At 40.5% G+C, this 27,582-nt stretch overlaps 1 protein-coding gene across 2 annotated transcripts; it reads left to right on the top strand.

Moving 5' to 3' along the window:
* LOC127786949 (uncharacterized) lies at positions 1-27,582 on the top strand. Of its 2 annotated transcripts, none has more exons than XM_052314744.1 (5): positions 1-384; positions 6,262-6,339; positions 6,433-6,517; positions 25,457-25,545; positions 27,163-27,582. In XM_052314744.1, exons 1-5 carry the CDS (start codon positions 70-72, stop codon positions 27,304-27,306), a joined length of 711 nt encoding a protein of 236 aa, XP_052170704.1. In that variant the 5' UTR covers positions 1-69; the 3' UTR covers positions 27,307-27,582. The 2 variants fall into 2 exon arrangements, with proteins under 2 accessions (XP_052170704.1, XP_052170705.1); XM_052314745.1 differs by lacking the exon at positions 27,163-27,582 and adding an exon at positions 25,625-27,156.

The following is a 27,582-nucleotide window of genomic DNA, read 5'->3' as shown; positions in this document are numbered from 1 at the left end:
ACGCGCATCACATCCGTGCGGTAAACAGAGAGAGAGAGAGAGAGAGAGGGAGAGAGAGAAGGCGGCAGCATGGAGGAGGCACTGGCGGAGCTAGAGAGAAGACAAATTCGAATCCTCCAACGAATCACAGACCTAGAGGTCTCTCATTTACCCCAACACTTTTCCAAATCCCTCTCCGTTTCGTCTTCTCGCGAAAACCACCACACAGACGCCGCCGTCGCCACCGACACCGAAGCGCGCCTCTCTGACGTTCTCCGGGCCCACGGCGTCCGTGACTTCTCATTCAAGCGCGTCCCTTCCGATTACTACGATTCCCCTCTCGAAGCCCGACGCGACGTCCTCGGCGCCTTTTCAGTGGACCACCTCTGCAAAAGCATTGTCCTGGTACTCGCTATTCTCACATTTCATATGAGGTCCTTGAATTACGTTTTTGATTGGGGCACTAGCCCTAGGTTTTTCTGAATTTGATGTTATGAATTCTTAATCCTCTTTTATTTGCGTTTATCCTCCTATTATTTAATCCGCTTAACTGCAGAGAAACGAATTCTTGAAGTATGATTAGTTTTCAGATTGTATGGAACTCAAGTTTAGTTGTGGTATCGAGGTAAATACGAGGGGATAAGGGTGACTGTTTTGGGGATGGTTAAGATGACAAAAGGTCGTCTTAACAGAAGAACACCTTTCTGATATTTCACGGATCATTTTGAAGTGTAGATTGTGATCGCTGTTGCTTATGGACTTAGATTTGGATAAATGAGCCGATGAAGAGCTTCTGAAGTGTCTAGCAATATAGAAGTTCTATTTTGAGTCGAAGGACTTAGATACTTGTGCCAAGTTCAAGTTAAAGCAACAAAATAGTTACTACATCATAGCTGTCAGTGCTGTACTCATTGGACAATATATAAGATCTGCTATTGGTATGGTTGTGTATGGTATTGGGGGTTCAGGTATATCATTATAATAAATTAATAGTGTATATTATACAAATATGTGTAATTATAATAATTTTTTTTTTTACAAAATGACATTATAAAAAATATAAAAACTGTCATTGTTGTCCCTAGACAAACACTAATACATAAAAACATCATTAAAAATATATACATACGCCATGAGAAGAAAAGGTAGCTAATAATAGATTAAGGGATAATTATAGCATTTTAGGATAAATATAATACAAGAAAATAAAACTAACATTAAAGGATTAGATTGAATAAACGTAACTAGTTATAGATCCTATTCTCACTAGGGACAGCCTCAATATACCACAAGGCAGCAACATCTACCACTGCATCCATGAGAAGCAAAGCATCAAAACCAATTCCACCAGTGATAATCTGAGTATTGAAACCCCATGATCCAATCTAAAGTTCCAAATATCACCTTCACATCCCCATTGCCCACTTCATTTCAGAAAATATAATCAAACTATTTCGTCACCATTTGGTACCCTTCCTAGGAAGCACAAGGATAAAGAACAACCACTATCTGATTTAATTTCCTTTGACCTTGCCTGGCCCAATCTACAATCATCTACCTCATTTCTCCCAAGTCCCAATTTTTAAATGTGCTTAGAGAGGGCTAAAGTGAAAGAAAGGAGGCACATGCCACATGTTTAGCTAATTGTTGGGTTTGGGTGTAAGCCTTGTGATTAGCTTTTTGATGTTTTTTTGACATACTTTGTGGGATTTCTTCTTAGATGGGATGAATCCATTTGGTGGTGGGATATTTTGGTTTGTTCTTAGTTGCGACAACTTATTTGGTGATACTGGCCCACTATGATATAGGTCGGTACTTGGTACTAGCCGGTATTGTTGGGTACTGTTGGTACTGACTAGCATGTTAACTGGAATGAAATAGCCAACATTTAGCATCGTACTTCTTCTGGTAAGATACATATTGGCTGTTACAAAATGAGATTTACTACTGTGTGCAATACCTAATAAGAGCATTTTGAGAAACTTATCCATCAAAGGATATATATGTGAAATAGATATTGCTAAAACTGGAAGAGGTAGAATCAATGGCGCTCTCTCTCATGGTAGACATAGATGATTGGGTGTGGGATTAGGTTATAGATGTCGTGTACCTAGGGTTTTGATAGGAAATTGAGAGAAATTAGAGGGAGAATTAGATAGATAAGGAGGAAAAGGCAGCAAGAAATGGGGGCGAAAAACAATAGAACAGCAAGAGAGGGAGATTAGAGGGATCGTGAGAGAGATACGAGAGAATTTAAGAGAGGAAAAATTGAGGGAATTCATTCATCAATCAAAACATAATCCTCCTATCCTCAGTTGTGGCTTATATATAGCCTAATATCCTCCCACGTGCACCCATGTGCAGTGGCCTAGGCCGCTGCGAATTCATGCCAATCAACATCCTAGGCACTAGCCTTGATTAAGCCCCACTCCCCCTTCGCCTCCGCTACTATCGGCATTGTCGATCCAACTGTTGCAGCCATCGGTGGAGCTGGATCCGAGCTTGTTAACGTCCATATAAGTGCAGAACATATCATCCTCCGATTCAATCTCGTTGAAGCTCCTTGGCGGGCCATTGAAGGGGTCAAAGACGAGATCTAGGTTGTTAGGTAGGAAGAAGTTCACCTCGAAGTGGGCTTGCTGGTGGTGAGCAGCCCTGAAGACACTTGGGGGGGGGGGGGGGTGTTCCCAAAGGACGCCGTGGGAAGCTTAGGAATACTTTGGGAGGCGGAATTAGGGTTTGAATTGGAGGGATCTTGCATTTTGATGGCCCCACCTAAGCGGCCTAGGTGGTAGGCCCCAGTCTAGTGCCTAACTAATGCCTAACGCCTAGCTCGTTTTAGAACATTGCCCATGTGCAGTACAACAAATAGCATAATTTCCTATAGGTAAGGACAAAGCCCTATAATAGAAAAGGGAAAGAGAATTACAATTATTGTGCAATGCAAGTAGGCTAACTACTACTATATTTACTAATCTATCCTTAGGAATCCTTGGGGTCATGACAATTCCCCCCTTCTTGAGAGAGTTTTTGTTTCTAAGAACTTACAGCAATTGGGCCACTGCTCTTATCCAATACCAGTTTTCTTTGTCTATTTTATTCTTCTTCCTTTCTTTATTCTTCTAGGCATCTTCTTCTTCGTTCTTAGGTTTCCAAGATCAATTTCAGGCATAATTTGGCCTAGAACTTCAATAGAAACAACTTGATCAAGTTTAGGCCCACTACAACCACCTCCTACAATAGGTGTCCAATCAAGATTGGTCTCCACTTTAAGAACGATGATTAGCCATCGATTCATCCTTCAATACAGTAGATAGAAACTTGGATTTGCCGGCTGGAGTAAGAACCAACAAAGTAGCGGGAGTTTTGTTCCCCACAACAAAACTTTTGATTGCTTCAGCTATCTCCCTTAGCTTTTCCTCCCGCAACCAATTGTCCCCGAAATTTCTTATCAAATCCGCACACTTTCACAACATTAGAAGACATTTCAGCTAAGAATATATCTCCAATCATACCATTTCCAATGATAATAGGGGACGCAAATTTCTTCGCCAACCAAGAGTCGCTCTGGCATTGTAGCTTACCAATTGGAATGTGAGCAAATAAAATAGCAAAAAACTCTTCCTCTCGAGCTGTCTCCTGCTCACTACCATACACCCAAGATTTATCCTTCACAATTTTCTCCTTCAATAGTGCCCCATTGTTCATCCTTGCAATTTCCCTTCCTATACGATCATATTGATTGCATAGGGAGGGATGGGTAGGTTCCACAGGTTCCTCAATGGCTGAAACATGCAGGCCGACCCTGAGATTTCAGGGGCCCTAAGCGAAATTTTATATGGGGCCCTTACATTTAAAAATAAAATTACATGTAATGAATACGAATAATTTTTTTTTTATAAAAACATTCAAAGTTACCACAATAATAGTTTAAAATTCACAATATTTCACTTGATTTATACTCTTCTAGCATTTTTAGATGAAAAATTGATAATTAAACTATTGCAATCAATTTGTTCCCACATATGTTTTTCAATAGATACCATTGCCAATCCATCTAGCCACATGATGACTTCTGCTTGGGGCTTGTGTCTTGAAAAGCTGATTGAACTATTGCCTATATCTATGCCTTCTTACAGCCATGCTACTTTTCTTAGACTGAACAACTTGAACATTGGTTTTCTGTTTGCTCTCCTTTGGTAGCAATGGACCCTAAAGATACCAGCATGTTTATAATGGTCTGTGGACAAGGGACTTCTACCATGGGTTTCAAGTCCATACCAACTACTGTTTTCCTACCTCATGTTTTCTTCTCAAGTTACCTTGACGTCCCCTACCAATGGACCATCTTCCATCCTATATGGTACATCACCTCTTTCCAAGGAAATTAAGTGAAACATGTCACGACCCTAGGTTTTACTAGGGTTTGAATAGGAAATTGAAGAAGAAAGAATAGAATTGGAGGGAGAAAACAAAATAGAAAGAAGGAGAAATGAAGAAGGGAAGGGAAGGTTTAGACGTACAAAAGAAGAGAGAAGAGTGGAAGGGAAAACATAATGTTTAATTCAATCTATTGATAGCCCTTACTCTTTAACTTACGGTCTATTTATAGACTGTTTACAACCATTCATCTATCAACCAACTAACCAACTAACAACTCAAGTATCACTACACACTAAGGAAAATGCAAACAATTACAACTAATGCCCTCAGGGTCATAACATTTCCCCCCTCCTTGAGAGAGTTCTTGTCCTCAAGAATTTACAACTGTTGACCCTATTCTTCATTCAATTCCAGCCTTCACAATCTGAATTCTTCTTCGCCTTTTCTTGTTCTTTTCTCTTACTCACCTTGGCCTCTTTTTCTTTATCCTTCTTGGCTTAATATGATGAATGAGAGAGGAAACAACATCTCGTGGTTCAATAGGTATTTCAAGCTCTTTTGAAGTACTGCCTTCATTTTCCTCTACTAAAATCAGCACCAACTCCTCTGCCCCTTTAGTGGTTAAGGAATCTCCAATAACATCATCTGCTGTGATTTCCTTTCTCGAGCTCACAGCATCTTCTACTTCCTCATCTTCCATAGAGATCTCCTCAATAGGATTATCTTGTACTTCCTGAATTTCCTAGTCCATTGCGAGAAATTCATCTTCTTGCTGTAAACTGGGGATAGCCATAGAATTACCTTTGTTCTGCTGGCTGCTCTTAAGAAAACTTTTAAGCGGCAACCCATGCTTTCTGCAAATGGCTTCTAGTGCCAATTCTTGCAGCCTCGCCTTCTCTGTTGCTTGTTCCACCGTAGTAGGACATAACATATTCACCATAAGCCTCGGCGTATTATTAAGACCATTAGTGAATCTTGATACGAAATAGGACTCACTAAGGTTGGATGGGAGTGGAGCGCCCGTGCTTTCAGTTTCTCAAACTTGACCAATACTCCATAACCGAGTCCTCATGTTTCAGCTTGTTGAACTCCTCGTTGTAACTCTTGTCTCCAACCTGATTCTTCTTGGTAGACTTAATAAAAAATTCATCAAACCTACTTGATAGACCTTTTAATTTGCTGTCAAAACTATCCCAAGTATTTGCAATTCCTATATCCATCTTCTCAGCTCAAATCCTTGGTTAAACCCATAGGTTTTGGAACAGAGTTGTTTGAGCTTTATTTTCTTTCTTTTGTCCTTGGGGTAAGATCTTATACAAGTATGAGAAAATAATGAAGCATGGTTGCATTAAGATTGCCTCAAGAATCCACACATTCTTAGGAAATCAAAACTTCTAATGATGGTAATATATCTCTATCATGGTGATATTTCATCATTCAGTTATTACTTCTATGCTTCCCCGGGGAATTTCTTTTTTCTTTAGGGGGGAGGGAGGAGGGTTTGTTTCCTGCCACTGTGTCTGCTCTTCTACCTGTGCTATTGGTTCAAATGAGTTGTGGCAATTGTTTTAGCTGGAAGTTTGTTATTTGGATCCTCATTAAACTCATGCTACTTGGCTGCCGCTAGTGTCACTCAAGTTCTGGATAAAGTTAGATTATGATAAATGGTATTTAAGAATAAATGACTCAAAACATTAGTATTTGCTGCTATATCAATTTCAAAGAGCTGGAAAGATGATATTTCTTAAGATGTGGCATCAAAATGACAATAAAACTGTGGTATTCAGGCTTTGTTGTACTTTATTCAAGCTTTTGAAATTACTCTGACCATTAGTAATTTTTGAAATGGAAATATTCTTATTAACCTAGTCCTGAGCCAACTTTTTTCACTCTATGCAGGTTAATACCCAAGCCCCCTCTAATGTAATTGATTGTAGTGATCACAACAATTCAAAGTATTATGTTGTTGTGATTCAGGTATGTTGTGTTACTTGTCAATTAATGATCTAAGTCTAAGCTCCAATATACCTGAATTCAGTTTACTTCCCTTTTTTTTTTTTTTTTTTGCAGTATATAGCTCGATTTAATGCTGAGACTGTGAAGAACTTTCTTTACTCTCTGAACAATGGGAATATACCAAAGAAGAAATTCAACTGTAAGTGACAACATGCTAATAGCTGGAGTATGTCCTAAAATGCCAAAGTTGAGCTTTTGTCATTCACATTACTCTTAATTAAATATACAAATTAATCACGTCATACCATCGTTTACAACATATTATTGTATCACATTTCTGTTCTTAATTCCTGTACCAGAATGATCCATGCCCATGTGGTTAGGTTTGAATATGTTGGGGATAGGGGGCTGCACTATAAATTCTGTAATGAGCATGTTATCTTTTCCAGTTGAGGTAATAGTAGGTTAGCCTCCTATTGTTCACTCGCATCCTATGATGCATGCAGACCCAAAGGGATGTAGCCAGGATAGGAGCTTTGGTCTGGATTAGAAGGTTCTGGGCACCCTTCTCCTTATGTGAACAAAACCCTTTCCATAGATTTCGGGCCCATAAACCTGCATGGTTGACTCAAAACTCGATTTTGTATTTCCTTGTGTTTACATGTTACTCTATACCCAAGAAAAAGCAAAGTCAAAAACATAAATGGTTTCATGTTCTTTTTTTGGCCAAAACTACAAACCTAGGTTTCAGCTTATGAACTAACCCAAATTTTGTCCACCTGTTTGTTTCCAACTAGATGGTTGAATTTAGATTTGGGTTCAGTAGTCGAATTCAACTTATCAGTGGAACAAGTAAAAAATAAGAAAAAGAAAGAAGAAAAAAGAAGGGGTGGTCAAATGTGGTTTATCTGTGGTGATGGGTGTCACGGCCCAAGGGTTAACATGTAATTAGATGGTTATTAGAAGGGTATGGCAGGTTATTGTAGGCTGTTATAACTGTAATAACCCACTTGGCATGGCAGCCTAGTTGGCACATGGCCACTTGGTGATTATAGAGAGTTAGTTAGAAGGAGTTTCTATTGTAACCAACTCGTATAAATAAGAAGCTGCTCATGAGGATGGGGACATGTGAAGATTATTCCACAAGTCCTTTCCCTCCCAATCAATCTCAATTCTCTAACTCTATCTCATTCTTTCTCTCTCCCTCTCGCTCATATCTCCTCTCCCGCCATTATTCTTTCCTAAAATCCTAAAAACACAACCGGACAGATCCCAGGTCTGACATTTGGTATCAGAGCCAGCGACCTAGCGGAGGGTAGTATGGCCGACGGAACGCGAGCGAAGCAGGCGGAGGCACGGGTGGATGCCATGGAAGCCGAGTTGCGTCAGAATCAGGCTCAAGTAGAGGATCGCTTGGAAATCTTGGAGTTAGGAATACGGAATACGCAGGAAGAGATTAATCGAAGTCGATCGGAATATACGTCCAATTTGGATCGGGTAGCAAGCGGAATTAGATCGGAATTCGCGGGATATGCGGTCAATTTCGATAGAGCTATTAACGGGATCAGGGACGAATTCGCCGGCTTAAACCAACAGCTTAGTCAGCAGCTGAGTGTGGCTTTGGGAATATTTGCTCGGCAACCCCAAGCCAGTCTGCCAACTGACTTTCCCCCGAGGGCCTCTTCGGCGCCAATTTTGACTACACCGTGAGCACGACAAGGGATGGATGACCCAGTGGAGGTCAGGAACCGGGAGGAAACAAAGGACGATATCATGAACCGAGGCGGGCGAATCAACCACTCCCAACCTCAAGGGTCGTTGATGGACATTCTGCTGTTCGAGCGTGATCGTCCTCGATAGTGGGTACGACGTTGTGAAAGGGTCTTCTACCAATACCGGGTGGCGGAGGGTGATAAGGTAAATATGGCGGCGACTTACTTAGATGATGTGGTCGATGCCTGGTTCCAGAATTGGAGCAAGGGCAGAGAGGAGCTGAGTTGGCCTAGATTTGTGAATGACATATGCAATCGGTTCGGTGAGAAGACAAGGACTAACGTCATAGAAGAATTCAACAAACTCAAGCAAAAGGGATCGGTGGAGGAATACTTAATGAAATTTGAGGAGCTAAGATTGTTGTTATCCTTAGCTCATCCATCCTTGGACGAAGCTTATTTCGTGTCCAGCTTCATCAGCGGGTTGGATGAACAAATCCGACCCACAGTTAAGATGCTCTATCCGACTTCGGTGGAACAAGTCGCTGAACAAGCATACTTGCATGAGATGGCGTTGGACGCTTTTGTCAAGAGGCATCGGTTATTACCTAAAGGGAGTAGGGAGGAGAATCCATATGGGACTTCCAGTAAGGGTAGCAATCCACCATGGTTAAAGAATGGGATGGCAGGAAGACCTCCCCCAGCGCCAAACCTAGCTAAAGATCTCACGCTAGATCAGAAGCGACAACTGAGATTATGTTTTCGTTGTGGTGAGAAGTTCGGCCCATGACACCAATGCAAACGTATGTTACTTACGATGGAAGGCCTCCAGAAGGAAGAGATGGAACAAGATGGAGGGGAGGACCTTGGGGCACAAGAGGAAGATGACAAAGGAGGGGAGATCTTAATGCATGCGTTGCAAGGTCATGCATCATTGACAGCGGCAGCACCCACAGTTTCCTTGATGAGGAAACAGCCTCCACCCTCCAGTGTGAACTGCTGGCAACTACTCCTCTGTCTGTAATGATTGCAAATGGAAGCAAAATGGTAAGTCACTACAAATGCAGGGAGTTCAAATGGCAGATGGGGGGTCTTGAGTTTGCAGTAGATTTGAGGATTCTTCGGCTCAGGGGATGCCACATTGTGTTGGGAGTAGATTGGATGAGGACAGTAAGCCCTCTGGTATTTGACTTCAACACACTAGAAGTCACCTTTGATAAGGAGGGCCGCAAAATCACCCTAAAAGGGTGCCAGGAGACAGGGGAGTGCAAAGCAGTATCGGGTAAACGATTACAGAAGTTGCTGGATCAAGGGGAAACACTGGTAGGGCAACTACATTCATTATACGCCTTGGAAAGGGGCGACTACGTCGGAGAAGGCAAGCTAATAACCAGAGACCAACCTACAGCACACTCAACTGATCCCAATCTCAAGCAGGTACACTCTCTTGAACCTGTCCACACATTGTTGATGGAATTTGAGGATTTGTTTGCTGTTCCGACTAACCTACCCCCACAACGATTCCTTGATCATTCCATCCATCTTAAACCCAATATTGAACCAGTTAACCTAAGAGCCTACCGTTATTCACCTATCCAAAAGGCAGAAATTGAGAACCTTATCAAAGACATGCTCAATAAATCCCTCATTCAACCCAGCCAGAGTCCCTTTGCCTCTCCAGTACTGTTAGTAAAGAAAAGAGACGGTACATGGAGGTTTTGTGTCGATTATCGGCAACTAAACTCTCTCACCATCAAGAATAAATTTCCCATTCCCATCATTGAGGACCTCTTAGACGAGCTAACCGGAGCAGCCATCTTTTCCAAACTAGATCTCACCTCCGGTTACCACCAAATCAGAATGAACCCACAAGACTGTTACAAGACAGCCTTTAGAACACACCAGGGACATTATGAGTTCTTGGTAATGCCTTTTGGCTTTACTAATGCCCCAGCCACATTCCAAGCTCTTATGAATCACATTTTTGCTCCCTATCTTCGAAAATTTGTGCTGGTTTTCTTTGATGACATTTTAATATACAGTCCCAGCCTACACCAGCACCTCAGCCACCTACGAACAGCATTTGAAATCCTCAAAAAACATCAACTCTTTGTGAAAAATTCTAAATGTACATTTGCAGAGCCAAGAGTGGAATACCTAGGCCATATAATTACTGGCCAAGGGGTCAGTATAGACCCACAGAAGGTAGCTGCCATGGAGAACTGGCCTAAACCTAAATCACTGAAGGAATTGAGGGGTTTCTTGGGGCTCACTGGTTATTATCGGCGATTCATCAGAAGCTATGGGGTACTGAGCAAACCTCTAGGTGTCTTGCTTAAAAAGAATAATTTCCATTGGGGCCAGGAGACAGATGAGGCTTTTGCAGCATTAAAGGTTGCCATGACTCAAGCTCCAGTACTGGCCCTTCCCGATTTTTCGAAGGAAATTGTACTGGAGACGGATGCCTATGACGTAGGAGTAGGTGCTGTTCTAAGTCAGGAGGGCAAACCAATATCGTACTTGAGCCAAGCCCTTGCAACCTGGCATTTAGGCCTCTGCATATACGACAAAGAGCTACTAGTGGTACTGATGGCAGTAGATAAGTGGAGGTACTATCTAGAGGGCAAGCGATTCATCATTCGAACAGACCATGAAAGCTTGAAGTTCTTATCTCAGCAAAAGGTGAACAATCAACTTCAACGCAAAGGGATTACTAAACTGATGGGCTATGACTATATCATCCAATACAGAAAAGGAAAAGAAAATTTGGTGGCAGATGCGTTATCCAGAAAGGCAGAACTGGGCATTTGCCATGCCATCTCAGCTTTGGTACCCGATTGGGTGCAGGAGATATCTAACAGCTATGAAAACACGGCTTGGGTTAAGGACAAAATCACTAAGCTGACAGTCCAACCTCAAGGAGACTCAAGATACACCTTCCAGGGTGTCTTGCTAAAGTATCAAGGCCGAGTGGTCATCGGCGACATCGAGCAGTTGAGGAGTCGAATATTGCGAGCTTTGCATGATTCTCCCATAGGGGGCCATTCGGGATTACAGGTTACATATCGCCAGGTAAGACAGCTATTCTATTGGCCGGGTCTCAAGAAGGACACCACTCAATATGTGCTGCAATGCACCACCTGTCAAAGGTGCAAGCATGAGCAGGTCCCATATCCCGGCCTCCTACAACCATTGGAGATCCCAGCCCAAGCTTGGGAACAGATCTCCATGGACTTCATTGAAGCTCTCCCTAAATCGGAAGGATTTGACACCATTCTGGTAGTCGTAGATCGCCTAACTAAGTTCGGTCACTTCATCCTCCTCGCTCACCCTTTTACAGCCACTGAAGTAGCCAAAAAATTGATGGATAGTGTCTTTAAGGTTCATGGGATGCCGAAAGCTATGATTTTAGATCGAGATAAAATATTTACAAGCCAATTCTGGAAAACATTATGCCAGGGGCTAGGCATCGGGTTGCAAATGTCATCAGCCTACCATCCGGAGACCGACGGCCAAACTGAACACGTCAACCAGTGTCTGGAGACCTTCCTCCGGTGCCTATGTTTTACCAAACCCCGAAGTTGGAGCCGTTGGTTATCATTGGCCCAATGGTCGTATAACACCAACTTCCATACCGCACACAAAAGAACCCCATTTGAGGCCGCTATCCTCCCCCTATCATTCTTGCCGTGATGCACTACACTTCAGCAGAAGTATCAGCAGACCACTATCTCCAGGCACGACAGGATGCTCTTCAGATGATAAAGAGGGAACTCAGCCTGGCTCAATAAAAGATGAAACATCATGCTGACAAACACCGAACTGATCGGACCTTTGAGGTGGGTGACGAAGTATTTCTGAAGGTCAAACGGTTCCAACAACATTTGTTTCACAAGGGACCTATCTCTAAAATTAGCCCAAAGTACTATGGTCCCTTCAAAATATTGGCTAAGATCGGCACTGTTGCCTATAAACTGCAATTACCGGATGGTGTGGGGCTACATCTAGTATTTCATGTCTCATTTCTCAAGAAGGTAGTCGGCACTGCAGCTGTTGTTAGCCAGGATCTACCCGAGCTATCTGATGATGCAGTTATGGACGGTGAACCTAAGGCTGTGATTGATCGGCGGGTCATTTACAGGGATGACCAACCTTCTATAATTTCTTGAGGGCAAGAAATATTTTAAGGGGCGGGGAGTGTCACGGCCCAAGGGTTAACATGTAATTAGATGGTTATCAGAAGGGTATGGCAGGCTATTGTAGGCTGTTATAACTGTAATAACCCACTTGGCATGGCAGCCTAGTTGGCACATGGCCACTTGGTGATTATAGAGAGTTAGTTAGAAGGAGCTTCTATTGTAACCAACTCGTATAAATAAGAAGTTGCTTATGAGGATGGGGACATGTGAAGATTATTCCACAAGTCCTTTCCCTCCCAATCAATCTCAATTCTCTAACTCTATCTCATTCTTTCTCTCTCCCTCTCGCTCATATCTCCTCTCCCGCCATTATTCTTTCCTAAAATCCTAGAAACACAACCGGATAGATCCCATGTCTGACAATGGGGTGACTGGAGTATTCACCCCTTTTTCTCTCCTCCATTCAACCAGCTGAGTGCAGATCTAGATTTCATTTGGCTTTCTTCTTTTCTTCTCCTTTATCCAGCTAGCAGGTTGGGCTTGTCTGTTGAACCTTGATCCGGGTTTCAACCAAATTTATGTGTGTTTGTATCAGATCATTCATCAGATCTGGTTTGGCCAACAAACACAAAATCTGTTTTGTAAAATTGAATGGAAAAGCGTATCAATTTTATTCACATTCAGCCCTAGTTACAGGGTTGGATATTTACAGCCTTTGGAAAGATTACAATACAACACAATAGGAAAGTATCCTAATTTGAATTTAGGAAACTATTCTAAAACAAGATTTAGAAACTTTCTAAAAACTTCAGCATTCTAGAAGCCACCACAGTTGGCTTTTTTCCTTTCTCTTGAATCTCCTTACGCCAACACTCCCCCTTAAGCTGGTGAATGAATATCCATCATTCCCAGCTTGTATACTAGGTCTTCAAATCTCTTAATGCCAATTATTTCGTTGGAAGGTCAGCTACCTATTTCTCGGATGAAACATAGGGTATTTGAATTATGCCTTTCTCAAGCTTTTCCTTTATAAAGTGTCGGTCATTCTCAATGTGTTTGGTTCTGTCATGCTATACAGGGGTATGGGCAATGCTTATGACTGATTGGTTATCACAAAATAACTTAATTGGCTCATTAACAACAATCTTCAAATCTGCTAGCACAATCCTTAGCCGTAGCAATTCACATAGGCCGAGTGCCATAGCCTTGAATTCAGCTTCAACACTTTTCTTGCCACTATGCTTTGCTTCTTATTTCACCAAGAGACCAAATTCCCTCCTAAAAACATGCAATATCTAGTAGTAGACCTCCTATCCATTAGTGATCTGACATAGTTTGCATCTGTATAGCTTTGTATATCTAAAGAACCACCTACTTTGAATAGGATTCCTTTGCCTGGGGTTGTTTTCTGGTAGCACAATATCCTTCTCATAGCCTGCATATGATTCTCAGTAGGACAATGCATAAATTGACTTACTAAGCTCATTGCATAAGCTATATCTAGCCTAATGTGTGACAAGTAAATCAACCGCCCTACTAGCCCCTGATACCTTCCTTTGTCCACTGGTGGACTGGTGGTGTCTCCCCTTAATTTAGCATTAGGTTCCACTGAAGTGCACACTCATTTTCCTCCCAGGAAACCCTAGCCACCAAAAAATCAAAGGGAAAACAACAACAATCACCCTCTAGGCCAAAACAAAAAATAAAATATGTACAAGATATAAACAAAGGGCAGAAGATAATTGCTGAAAACACCCAAAAAAAAATGGAAATGACAAATCTGCTAAGATAAGCATCAACAGAGGCAAGATTGAACAAAACACAAGCCTAGAATAACAGGGCATTAGGGGAAAGTAAACACAAGAGGCACTGGCACCAAGCATGACACCATAGGGTCACAACAACCATCCTCCAGAAGCAAAATAACAGCAACTCATCAGGGAATAAAAGACTGGTCCCTCGAGAGCCGCCAGGCATGATGAAGGGCATGGCTCTGCAAAGACGACTTGAAGTGAATAGTTGCCAGCTGAGCCCAAACAACACATTGGATCTGGTGCGCCAATTGAAAAACAGATCTCTCTTGATCCCGAAAGCATATGTTGTTGCGCTCCCTCAAGATAAAATACATCAAAGCGTGAAGCACCAACTTGTTTGCAACTTGCCACGGGCCCTTTTTGCTCCATCTAGCAACTGCCCAGAGCACATTGGTATCCCATCGATGCCACGACCAGCTGAATTTTTTTGATCTACGAAAGAAAGCCAGCACCTCTCGAGAATACGGACACTCGAAAAAGAGATGGCTATGTCTCTTCACATTAGCCCTGCAAAAGAAACATCTATTCGAGAAGGACAAAAATAGGTTAATACGATCAAGTGTAGATAAACGCTCTCGGACTGCTAACCAGAGGATAAAAATATGGGCAAGAATGCCTACAACGGACCAAAGTAGCCCATACCAAGGAACCCTAGGGCGTTGAATTTGAAGATACTGGAATGTAGGCTTGACAAAGAAAGCCCTGTTCGAGGCCAAGAGCCAACAAGGCTTATCACAGCGCTCGAAACGAGGAAGGCTAGGAAGGTGGCTACGGATTGGATCGGAATCAGGATAAAAAGAATTCTCTGGCCAAATATCCGCAAGCGTGGGATGATTTCTAATAATATTCAAGGAATTACGCAGCAATTGGACGAAAATAAGGAGCGTCCTTTGCATCTAGTTGTTACTAAAGATAATCATCTTCCTTTCTCCGATGAATGGGTGAACGGTGAGCTGATTCATTTAGTTTTGGGTCAAGCGCATGCTGATATCGAGATGGGTGAAGGAAATCGGGAGCGCTTGGGCCTGGATGATCCCAATAACTTTCCATAGCTAGTGGGTAATCGGAATCCCGATGATGGTCAAAGGGTGATGGCATCATCGGAGAGGAAGGCGGTGACTCAGGCGACGGCAAGATTCCCAGATGGGTTAAAGGGGAATGGGTCCGTGATTGGCGTTGTATCTGGGTGATTGAATCTTGCAAATCAAGGAAATTTGGGGAGTAAATCTCACTCCAATCTCTAATGGGAAAGTTATCGTTTAGAGGAGGAGGATCGAATCAATGGCCGTCGGAATTTTTGGCACTCATCCTCAATTGCAGGTGAGCCGTTGGGGGGTTCAAGTGTTGGATCGAGTCGCGAAGATGCTAGGTACCACAGTCAGATTAGGTCGGGTAGGGCCAATTCTAGTGGCACGTGTAATTACAAATTGGCAAGTGAAGCGGCCCAATAGCTCTATCAAGTAGCCTACATACAAGAATTATCAGGGGCCCAATAATCACAATTAGCCTGCTTTTTTTGGCCAACTAAGACAAAATAATAGGAGCCAATCAAGGCCTCCTATGCAACCCATTAATTCTTGGGTTGATGTCACTGAAGGGCAAGGCCAACGTGTTCCTATGTGCTTGGAATATTTTCCGCCATCAAGTACGCCTTCTGACATTCCTTTGGTTAAACTTCCTAGTGATGTTAATGAATGTAGAGAATATTGGATGAATACATTAGTGGGTTATTTTTTGAAAAAGCGGCTGGCATTTCCGGTAGTCCAGAGTGTTGCCAGGTGTTTGTGGCAATGCTATGGGCTTCTTGAGGTGGTTTCTAATAACTATGGCTTTTTCTTTTTTCAATTTGATTCCCAAGAAAGTATGTTAAGAATTTTTTATGCAGGGTTATATTATTTTGCAAACTGCCCATTTATTTTGAACTGTTGGGAGGAGGGTATGAATCTAGCCGAGTCTCATTCTTCGATTCCCATTTGGATAAAAATTCATAATCCTCTCTGTTAGAAGGATGATCGTTAAAAGGGATTTTGGTTATGGGTAGCGAGATTGGTAGACCTCTTCATGTAGACCCTATGACGGAGGATAGATCGAGGCTAGGATATGCTAGGGTTTGTGTTGAGGTCAATGTTTCTTCTAAATTTCCCAAGAGTATCGATATTGATCAGGGATATGATGAAGCTACCAAGGAATGTCGTATCTTTAGGCTTCTAGTTAAGTATCAATGGATCCCTTGGGTGTGCTCCCATTGTTAGGTTTTTGGTCACCCAGATTTGTGGTGCCTAAGGCAGCCTAAACTTGATCCAAAGGGAGAAGAGGTCTGAGATCCAGGGGATTAGGATGAGGGTTTTATTAGGGTGCGAAAGAAGAAACAGAAGGAAGTGGTAAACTCTAGAGAGGATGTAGGGTCGTCTTCTAGACCCAATGAGCGTGTGACTAATCGTATGCGCTTATTAGATTATCTAGATAAACAATCTATGATGGTTCCTTATGTCCCCAAGGGTATTGATGCAACATTAAATAATAGGTTTTGTCCTTTAGAGGACGAGGATAAGGATATCCCCTCTCCTATGGAGTCAAAGGGTTTAAATTCTAAGGAAAAAAATGATGGTGACAGAAGGGATCCTGGGGGCTCTTCGGCCATGGAGGGAGATGAGGGGGAGAACTCGGATTCCGATAAGGCGCCTAGCATTAGTTCAAAAGGAATTCAGCCTAGGACTAGAGATCAAGCAAAAAAGGAGAGGACAAAAAAAAGGGGGATCATAAGAGACAGCAGCAGGGGTCCATGAGCTCGGACTCGACTTCCTAGAAGCGTTTATGATGCAGATCGCTGCTTGGAATGTGAGGGGTCTGAATCAGTCCCCTAAGCAGTGGGAGGTGAGGTTGCTTATTTCCCAATGTAAGTTGTCGCTTGTAGCCGTTTTAGAAACGCGTGTTCATGAGGGGTAGGTTGGGGAGATTTCCTAGTTCATTATGCCTTTCTGGAATTGGCAGTTTAATTACGATATTTGTGAGGGGGGTCGTATTTGGATAGGCTATGATTTGTCTACCCTTAATTTGATTGTCCTGAATAGATCTGAGCAATTTATTCATGTGAAAGTGGCAGGCCCAAAGATCCCACTCCTTTTTTCCTTTTTTGCATTTATGCTAGGAATGAGGAAGTGGATCAATCTCATTTATGGAATTCTCTTAGGGGAGTGGGGATGTCTGTAGTTAACGACCTTGGCTCATCCTAGGTGATTTTGATATCTGTTGCAATAGTTCAGAGATGAGGGGTGGCAACACCTCCTTGACTTTGGGGATGTGCAGATTTAACGATTTTCTTTCCTCTGTTTCCATTCAAGATTTGTTCTTCAGTGGGCCTAAGTTGACATGGAACAATAAGAGGTCTAGGGAGGATTGTATTTTTAGGAAGCTGGATAGAGCCTTGGATAATGATGGATGGCTTGCTCAATATCCAAAGAGTAAGGCTATGTTCTTGCAACCAAGGATTTTAGATCATAGTTCCATGGTGGTGTTTCTATCAGGTAATCCTCATAATTATGGGAACCCTTTTAGGTTCCTTAACCATCTAACAAATCATCCTCTTTTTCTAGATAAGGTGGCTGCTAGCTGGAGCACCTGGGTGCATGGGATTCCTATGTTTAGGGTGGTGCATAAGCTTAAAGCGATTAAGGATGCTATGAAGATCCTTAATCAGTCTAGTGGCCATGTTCCAATGAATGTTATGGGGCTTTATGATAGGTTGCGTCAGCTCCAACAAGTTGTACAAGATAATCCTCAGCACCTTGTTCTTCACTAGCGAGAGCTTGACCTAACCAGGGATTATATGGCAGGCCTTGCGCAAGAGTCTGATTATTTCTGCCTCCATGCTCGAATCAAGTGGTATGCGGAGGGGGATAGCTGTACCCGTTACTTTTTCCAGTCTATGCTGGCTCAACGAAATTAGCACCGCATTATTAGTCTCCAAAAAGATGATGGCTCTGAAATGGATTCCAAAGTGGAGGTTGCGAGTATTATGGTTTCCTATTTCCAGAATCTTATAGGTCAAAGCGTGCGTTTTGTTCCTTTGTCCTCTTGAGGATTTTACTCCTTTTATTGATAGGCGCCTATCGCAGAATCGGGGGGGGGGGGGGGGGGGGGGGGTCATCACCGATATCTCTGTTGAGGAAGTTAAGAGAGCCCTCTTTAGTATGGGTGATGATAAAACCCTTGTGTCGGATGGTTTTACTGTTAAGTTTTTTCGGAAGGCTTGGGACATTGTGGGGCTCGATGTGGTGGAGGCAATCCATAGCTTCCTCTCCATGGGCCATCTCTTGAGACAAAGGAATGCGACTATCATCAGTCTCATTCCCAAGGTCCCTCATCTTAAGTCGTCATCCCAGTTTAGGCCTATCTCCTATTGTAACGTCTTGTATGAAGTCATTACCAAGATCCTGAACAATAGAATTAAGCTGGTGCTTTTTGGCTTGGTGGACGAGTCTCAGGCAACATTCATGCCAGGGCGATCGATTGGCGATAATATCTTGGTGGCCCAAGAGTTGGTTTTTCAATACCATCTCCATAAGAGGCCTCTTCGCTATGCGATGAAGGTGGACTTAGCCAAAGCATATGATACTATGGAGTGGGATTTACTCATGATGGTTCTTAGGTTAATGAACTTCCCTCTGTTGAAAAATTGTGGTGGTATAATGATAAATATATGTTGCAATAACTCGAAGATTCCAAGGCACGAAAATTTGCTTTCTTTAAGACTTTGTTTGTCCCAAAATACAATGCATAAGGGATCCAAACAAGCCTCCAAAATACAATGGAATCAAGAATAATGTTTGTTGATGAATGTGCAATTTTCGAAAACAAACCCGAACACACATAATTAATATCAAACACAAGAAACTTTGTATTCTAATTCTGTAGTAAAAGAATACAAAGAGTTGGTTTTTGTATGCACAAAAATTATGAAATTTTATGTAAGAATGTTGGAGAAAAACAAAGAGAGAGAAACCACATGAATTCTCAAAGTATTTTATCCAACAACACACCAATCTATTTATAGATAATGTTACAACCTTTCACCAAAGGTACAACCATTCATATGTAGTACAATCCTTCACAAAAGGATATAACTAACTCTTGTGTGTTACAACCCTTTACCAAAGGTACGCCCCTTCACCAAAGGTTATAACCACTTAAATTAAATTTAAAACAAGTGAGGTACAACTCTTTACTAAAGGTTACAACCATTCATGTGTGTAAATAGAATTTGAAAGGTTACAACCTCTATTTCCTTGACTTGGATCTCTTCCCATACAAGTGAAATGTTGCAACCATTCTTTTGAAAATCTCTCCAACAATCTTCCACCATTTTCAAAATGAATGAAGTTTTGAAAACTCTTGTGTAAGTTAGCCAAATTTATGCATAAATGAAAGTGTCTTTTGGACTTGAACCTTCACGTAGTGAAAGCATTTCAAATGTCAACCAAGGTGGCATGGTAGACAAGCTTTGAACCAGCGACCCCTATCTAATTAACCGAAAATACTTCACGCACTCGTTTGAATGTCCTTATTGTGTTCATAAGTATCGACACGTGAATAGACCATGTGTCCCATATCTTGGTTTTCCTTTCATGAATACCTTGAGTAGTTTGGCAAACCACTTTGGAGATGGCACCATCCCTGATATTCATATAGGTAGGCTTATTGAAAATGCCAACATATCTAAAGCATTTTATAGATATCTATATAAGCCTATTAAGAGCAAATTAGCTCAACCTCCCATTATTGATACGTTCCCAAACATCTCTACCTTGGGATTGGATTAACTTAAATGTTTGCAATCACTCATATGATGTACTTTACTCATTGAACCTAAGATCTTGATGTTTCAAGTGTTAGGTCGAGTTTCCATCACTGATGATTATGAATTGGCCACAATCCCATTCCTTTGGACGTCTTAGAAACTAAATCCCTTGCTAGGCATTTTGTCAAAGGATATGCCAAGTTTTGACTTGACTTCACATAGTCAACGATAATGACTCCATCTAAGATCAATTGTTTAACCATACTATATCTTAACCCAACGTGTCTAGACTTGTCATTATATATTTGGCAATATGCTCTAGACAACGTAGCCTCACTATCACAGTGGATAGAAACCGAAAGCATAGGTTTAGGCCAAATAGGAATTTCAATCAACAAATTCCTTAGCTATTCCGCTTCTTTACTACATGAAACTAAGGTTATAAACTCCGTGGTCATGGTGGAATCCGCTATACAAGTTTGTTTCTTTGAACCTCATGATATAGCACCTCCACCAAGTGTGAAAATCCATTCACTTGTTGATGCATGATCTTCTCAATCGGTGATCCAATTAGCATCCATGAATCCTTTTAAAACTAAAGGATAACCAGAGTAATGTATGCCATAATTCATGGTTTCTTTTAGATATGTCAGAATTCTATAGACTCTTTGCCAATGTAATAGTCCTGGATTGCTCGTATACCGACTCATTTTCCCGACGGCGAAAGCAATATCCGGTCTTGTAGATGTCATAGCATATATAAGACATCCAATAACTCGAGCATACTCTAATTGAGATACCGCTCTACCTGTGTTAGAATACATTCTAACATTTGGATCAAATGGAGTAGATACAGACTTGCAATCAAAATGATCAAACTTTTTCAATACTTTTTCGATATAGTGTGATTGAGTAAGTATGATCCCAGTATCATCTCTTATGATTTTAATTCCCAAAATCACATCCACAAGTCCCATATCTTTCATATCAAAGTTGGATAATAACAATGACTTAGTAGTTCTTATGACTTCTAAGTTCGTTTTGAATATTAACATATCATCCACGTACAGACAAATGATAACACCCTTGTGCCCTTTAAACTTGCTATACACACATTTGTCTGATTCATGGATTTTAAATCCATTGGTTACAACAATTTTGTCAAACTGCTCATGCCATTGCTTAGGTGCCTGTTTAAGTCCATACAATGACTTAATCAACTTACACACCTTTCTTTCTTGTCCCGGTAAGATAAACCCTTTCTCCTGTTCCATATATATTTCCTCATCCAACTCTCCATTTAGGAAAGCTGTTTTAACATCTATTTGATGGATTTCAAACTTATATATGAATCTCAAAGCAATCAATGTTCTTATAGTAGTCGTTCTAGCAACCGGTGTGTAGGTATCAAAGTAATCAAGGCCTTCCTTTTGAGTGAAGCCTTTAGCTACTAACATTGCTTTGAACTTGTTTAAGGTTCCATCTACTTTCATCTTCTTCTTGAAGATCCACTTACAATCAATAGGTCTAGAACCCGGAGGAAGATCTACCAACTTCCAAGTCTTGATGTTCATAATAGATGACATTTCTTCATCTATTGCTTCTTTCCAAAAGCCGGAATGATTAGATTTCATTGCCTCTTCATACGTGAGAGGATCAGACTCAATTAACTGCGTAATTGTAGTTTGATTTATGTGTGAGTCCCTAGTACCTTCCACTAGATGCATAATGAAATCAGGTCCAAAAGTTTTCTCTTTTCTAGTCCTTTTACTCCTCAACTCTGGAGGTTCTTCATTAGCATTTCTTTTATTATCCTCTCTTACTACTAGTACAACGACATTTGAATTTGTAGGTTTAGGAATAGTAGTAAAGTTATTCTCATAGAATATAGCATCTCTCGATTCTATCACGGTGTTAACTTCAACCGAACTATTAGGTTCTATTACTAGAAACCTATACCCTTTACCATGTTCTGCATATCCTAAGAATATGCATTCTATTCCTTTTTCACCCAATTTTTTAATCTTTGGATCAGGTAACCTAACAATAGCTCTACAACCCCAAACACATAGATAAGAGAAGTTAGGTTTTCTATTCTTCCAAAGTTCATATGGTGTAACTTTATTTCCTTTACTAGGTACTCGGTTAAGAATATGACAAGCCGTTAGTAATGCTTCTCTCCAATATCCTTTACTTAAACCCGAGTTACTAAGCATAGCATTAACCATTTCCATTAAAGTCTTATTTTTCCTTTCTGCTACACCATTTTGTTGAGGGGTATAAGCAATTGAAGTCTTATGTACAATTCCTACATCTTCACAAAATTTAGGGAAATGATACTCACCACCCCTATCACTTCTAAGGCATTTAATTTTAGTATTGCACAAGTTTTCTACTTCAGTCGAATATATCTTGAATTTTTCTAATACTTCATCTTTAGTGCGCATAAGATACACATAACAAAATTTAGAAAAATCATCAATAAAAGTCACAAAATAAAGTTTCCCTCCTTTACTAGGTGTACTATGTAAATCGCATACATCACTATGCACAAATTCAAGTAAAGAGGTTTTTCTTTCAATTTTAGGAAATGATGTTTTTGTGATTTTAGTTTGTGCACATACTTTGCATTTCCCTTCCATGTCATGTTTGCAATTAGGAATTAATTCGAGTACACTCATATCATGTAACCTTCTATTGTTAACATGTCCTAAACTTGAATGCCAAAAAGATAAAGAAGCAACAACAATGTAAACGGAATTTGTAGTTTTATTCATAGTATTGAGTTTGAACATTCCATCACAATAGAATCCTTTCCCAACAAAGACACCTCCCATAGACAACACAAACTTATTTGACTCAAATACAAGTTTGAAACCAAACTTATTAAGGAGACCACCGGACACAAGATTCTTTCTAACTTCTGGCACATGGTAAACATCAGTGATAATGGGAGTCTTTCCAAAAGTAAATTCCAATTTGATGTTGCCTTTGCCAAGCACGGCTGCAGTGGTGGAATTTCCCATGTAGAGGGTTTTTCCATCTTCATTAGATTCATAAGTGGTGAATAGGTTTCGATTCTTACATACATGCCTAGTGGCACCCGAATCGATCCACCACTCATTTTCATTCTCCACCACGAACACCTCGCTTATCATAGCCATGAATTTGGAGTTTCCATCTTGCTTTTGCTTCTTCAAAAGGTGGCATTCCTTTTTTATGTGACTCATCTTATCACAATTGTAACATGGCCCATTTTTCTTCTGAGTCTTTGTCCTTAGAGTCAAATTTTCTCTTCTTGCTATTTTTTGAAGAGTTTTGTTTTCCCTCATTCCTTTTGTTAGTACCTTTTTCATCCTCCACCACATGAACATTAGAAGATTGGCCATTGTTTTCATCAGAGTTATTCACTCTAAAGTCCTCTTCTATTCGAAGATGTTGACCCAACTCCTCAAGGGAAATATCATCCTTTCTATGTTTGAGATTCTTTTTATAATCTTTCCAACCAGGAGGAAGTTTATCAATGATGAATGATACAACAAAGGATTCATCTATTTTCTTGTCATGTTGATGAAATTGGTTATAAATGTGAACTATTTCATGAAATTGTTCAATTACCTTTCTATTATCCACCATACGATATTGATGAAATTTAGAGGCTAGAAATTTCTTACTCGTGGCATCCTCGGACATGTACTTAGCCTCCAAAGCATCCCAAATCTCCTTTGCATTCTTCTTGCTATGGTATTGGTCAAACAAAGCATTGCAAATGTGCCATTTGCAAATGTAGTCATCTTGATCCCATTTTTGTCTTGCCCTTGCATTTGCCAAATTTTCTTTTTCAGTTTCCTTCGATCTTGGTGTTTGTAAGCACATATACCACATTAAGTGTGGTAGGAGAAAATGTAGTTTATTTTGCCAACGACGGAAATTAGATCCTTCAAATCTCTCTAATTTCACAAAATCAACAACAAAGTCTCGTAGAGAAGAAGTCGGTGGAGCCATCACAACTTCAAGAAACAAAGTCTTAAGATTGTTCAAAAATTGTGGTGGTATAATGATAAATATGTTGCAACAACTCAAAGATTCCAAGGCACGGAAACTCGCTTTCTTTAAGACTTTATTTGTCCCAAAATACAATGCACAAGGGATCCAAACAAGCCTCCAAAATACAATGGAATCAAGAATAATGTTTGTTGACGAATGTGCAATTTCCAAAAACAAATCCGAACACACAGAATTAATAACAGACACAAGAAACTTTATATTTTTAAATTCTGCAGTAAAAGAATACAAAGAGTTGGTTTTTGTATGCACAAAAATTATGAAATTTTATGTAAGAGTGTTGGAGAAGAACAAGGAGAGAGAAACCACATGAATTCTCAAAGTGTTTTATCCAACAACACACCAATCTATTTATAGATAATGTTACAACAATTCACCAAAGGTACAACCATTCATATGTATTACAATCCTTCACAAAAGGATATAACTAACTCTTGTATGTTACAACTCTTTACCAAACCAAAGGTTATAACTACTTAAATTAAATTTAAAACAAGTGAGGTAGAACCCTTTACTAAAGGTTACAACCATTCATGTGTGTAAATAGAATTTGAAAGGTTACAACCTCTAGTTTCTAGACTTGGATCTCTTCCCATACAAGTGAAAGGTTGCAACCATTCTTTTGAAAATCTCTCCAACACCCTCTGCAATTTTGTAGTTGGATCCGTGAGTGCATTACGACTTCCCGTTATTCGATTAAGATTAATGGGTAGTTAAATGGTTTCTTTCCCGGGGGTCAGGGCTCAAGGCAAGGGGATCCTTTATCCCCTTACTTGTTCATTCTTGTGATGCAAGTCTTGCATGGTATTGTGAGCCATAGTACAAGGAGTTCAAATTTTCAGTTCCACTAGAAATGCGAGCAGACTCGGCTAGTGATGCTCATGTTCGCAAATGATTTGCTTTTGTTCTCTCATAGAGACCCTGCTTCGGTGGGCTTATTGAATTCTTGCTTGGAGAGATTCTCTTCTATGTCTGGCCTCAGGGCTAATCCTTTAAAAAGTGATTGCTTTGTATCATATAGGGATGAAGCTTTGAGAGAGTATATTCTCAATGCTTCGGGGTTCCGAAGAGGCATTCTGCCTATGAGATACTTGGGGGTGCCTTTACTTTCCACCAAGCTATCCCATGGGGATTGTTGGCCCATCATTGATAAGGTCAAGAATTGGATTTGCTCCTGGTGTAGTAGATTGCTCTCCTTTGGGGAGCGTTTATGGCTGGCACATTCTGTTCTTTCTACCATTTACGTGTATTGGGCTTCCGAGAGATTGAGCAGTTAATTGGGAATTTCATTTAGAGTGGTAATGAGGTAGATTCCTCTAAAGCGAAGGTGGCGTGGTGAGAGATTTGCTTCCCCAAAGAACAGGGGAGCCTGGGTCTCAAGCCCTTGTATATCTGGAACCAAGCCTTGGTTGCCAAGTTAATTTGGCGGTTGCTTTTGGGCAATAGGGATTCCCTGTGGGTTAAATTGGTGCATTCCTTGGTTAAAGTTGAGCTAGATAATGCATAATGCTCCAGATTCTGATGCATTAAGCCTTAGGAATTATGCATTTTTATGGGTTTTAAATAAACGCATGGAACTCTCTGGTTGTGATGTGATAATTTTTTATGCAGTAAGGCTTGCTCCAGAAGAGACATCGCAGAAGCTGACAGGTTATGAGCACAATGCAGTGACCTGTATTGGCATGAAAACAGACATTCCGGTAATTTCATTTCTATCTTCATTTTTTTTTGCAATAGTTTTGAGGTCTATAGGAAATAACTGTTTTATTCTCTGTGCAGCAAAATGCAAGGCCATCTTGGGTTAGAGATCTCTTGTTTTGTGTAGTTTAGCTGCTTCTATCTCTGACATTTCTTAACTACTGTGTTCTTACTGCTAACTCCTGTTCAAACAAAAACCAGTACTGACTTGTCATGTTGCAATGCCTCTAGCATTACACATGCAGGGGACCATGTTTTGAGACAATGCCACCTCAGTGTCCTCTTTGGTTTGGTATCATCTTGAACAAATCTCAATTTTGGTCCAGCTGAGGTTTTATTACCTTTCCTATCATTCTCTTACAGGTCATGGCTTTTTCTACACATGCCTGGAGAACTGTTCCTTGTATGTGTGTCATCATGCAGTACTAGTCCTGCTCATGACTTGAATTCTGCCAACAATTGCGCCAGCTGCTGGGTTGGCCCACTGTTCTAACTATCTTTCCCGTGAAAATTGTAGCCTGGCGCTGGAGCTTTGTTTCCCACTCCTCCCCCCACCCCACACCCCCACCCAAAAAAAAAGGATCATCTAGTTCGATAATTTGGATATCTATTCCTATTAATTACCTTAACTCTTTTTATGGTCTGTCAAAGAGAAAAAATAATTGCTTTATCATCCATTATGACCTTAGATATTGATATTGTAGTCAGGCAAATACATTATTGATGAAACCATGAAACATTGAATCTTGAGTCATTTTTTCTGGTCATTTTTGTCTTTATGTTTATAAACTTTTGTTCTTAGCATCTAAAGCAGAAAAAAAAAAAAGGAAAGAAGGAAAGAAAAGAAAAGAAAATAATGATAAGAATAATAAATAAAATAATGATAAATGACCAGTACTAGGGGCTGAACCTGGAAGGTGAACAATGTTACAGAAGAATCAGTGCATAATAATTGGAAACCCATGTGCAATTGTCTAGTTTTGAATAATCTACAACTTTGTACCGGGAGTGAAATGTGAGTGTGCAAAGTAACATGTGCATCTGCATGCACATATAGAGAGCATGAGGGAGATGTAAATTACTAGGTAGATGAAATTTGGGAAGTCAGAAGCGAGAATGAATTTTGTGAAGTAATTTTGACACCAAAGTTGATATCAGCATTTGCATAAATGCCAGGAAGAATCTGGAATTTTGTGAATAAAAAGTATCTCACCTAGGTGGTGGTTTCAATTTTCTTTTATGTTAAAGGACACTTGGAAATAAAAGTCTGCTACTGACTAAAAGCAGACAGGAACAACAGCCCCCTTGGAAGCCAATAAATGAATTGAGTGTTGAAGTAACTAATGGTGGTAGTATTTTGAAGCAACGGAGATCGAAAGAGAAGCTCTATATTGTTGCTTCTTTGGTTACCTTGGTTTTTGAAGATGGCAAGCATGGTTTATCTGACAATCATAGCCAATGTTGATTATGCACACAGAACACATTTGTGAGCCTGACTGGTTACATGCATATTAAACATTGATATTTCAAGTGTAAACATAGAAGCATATATGGGGACAGATGCTAAAGTTATGTTTCCTATCTGTTTGTGTTGTTAAATGCTTTAAATATCCGTCCAGGTGATCTTGGATGAGGCAATAGTAAAGCTTAATCCAGATTTCTTTTGGCTGGGAGGTGGAGAAGTTGATCTGAAGTTGGGGATCAGGACCTCTGAATTCATTGGCCTTGCTAGACCTTTCATTGTCAGCTGTTCCGGTATTTGATTTTCCTCTAGCAGACAACCCAACAAGACTGCCTGTTTGATTCGATAGTTGTTTGAGAGTTTGCCTACATGATGATGCCAACAATTGCCATAATCATGGACCCTTTTCTCCTCTTGGGGTCCAAATTGAGTTGTTCTTAAACTCTTAAGAGCAGTTTGGTTGCCTAATTGTCTTCCATCTCAAGGGGGAAATGGAACATTTGTAATTGGTAATAGTTCTTTTTATGAAAAATGTGATTCATACTATGAAAATGAATTTGATGGATTGTTAACTGTT

This window comes from Diospyros lotus, chromosome 12 (assembly GCF_014633365.1).
Source record: "Diospyros lotus cultivar Yz01 chromosome 12, ASM1463336v1, whole genome shotgun sequence".
In the NCBI taxonomy this organism is placed as follows: domain Eukaryota; kingdom Viridiplantae; phylum Streptophyta; class Magnoliopsida; order Ericales; family Ebenaceae; genus Diospyros; species Diospyros lotus.
This window is presented reverse-complemented; position numbering and strand designations above follow the sequence as displayed.

Coding starts and splice junctions, on each gene's coding strand:
- LOC127786949 (XM_052314744.1), top strand. CDS start 70: ATGGAGGAGGCACTGGCGGAGCTAGAGAGAAGACAAATTCGAATCCTC. Junction 6,340..6,432: donor ATTATGTTGTTGTGATTCAG/GTATGTTGTGTT, acceptor TTTTTTTTGCAG/TATATAGCTCGATTTAATGC. Junction 25,546..27,162: donor GCATGAAAACAGACATTCCG/GTAATTTCATTT, acceptor ATATCCGTCCAG/GTGATCTTGGATGAGGCAAT.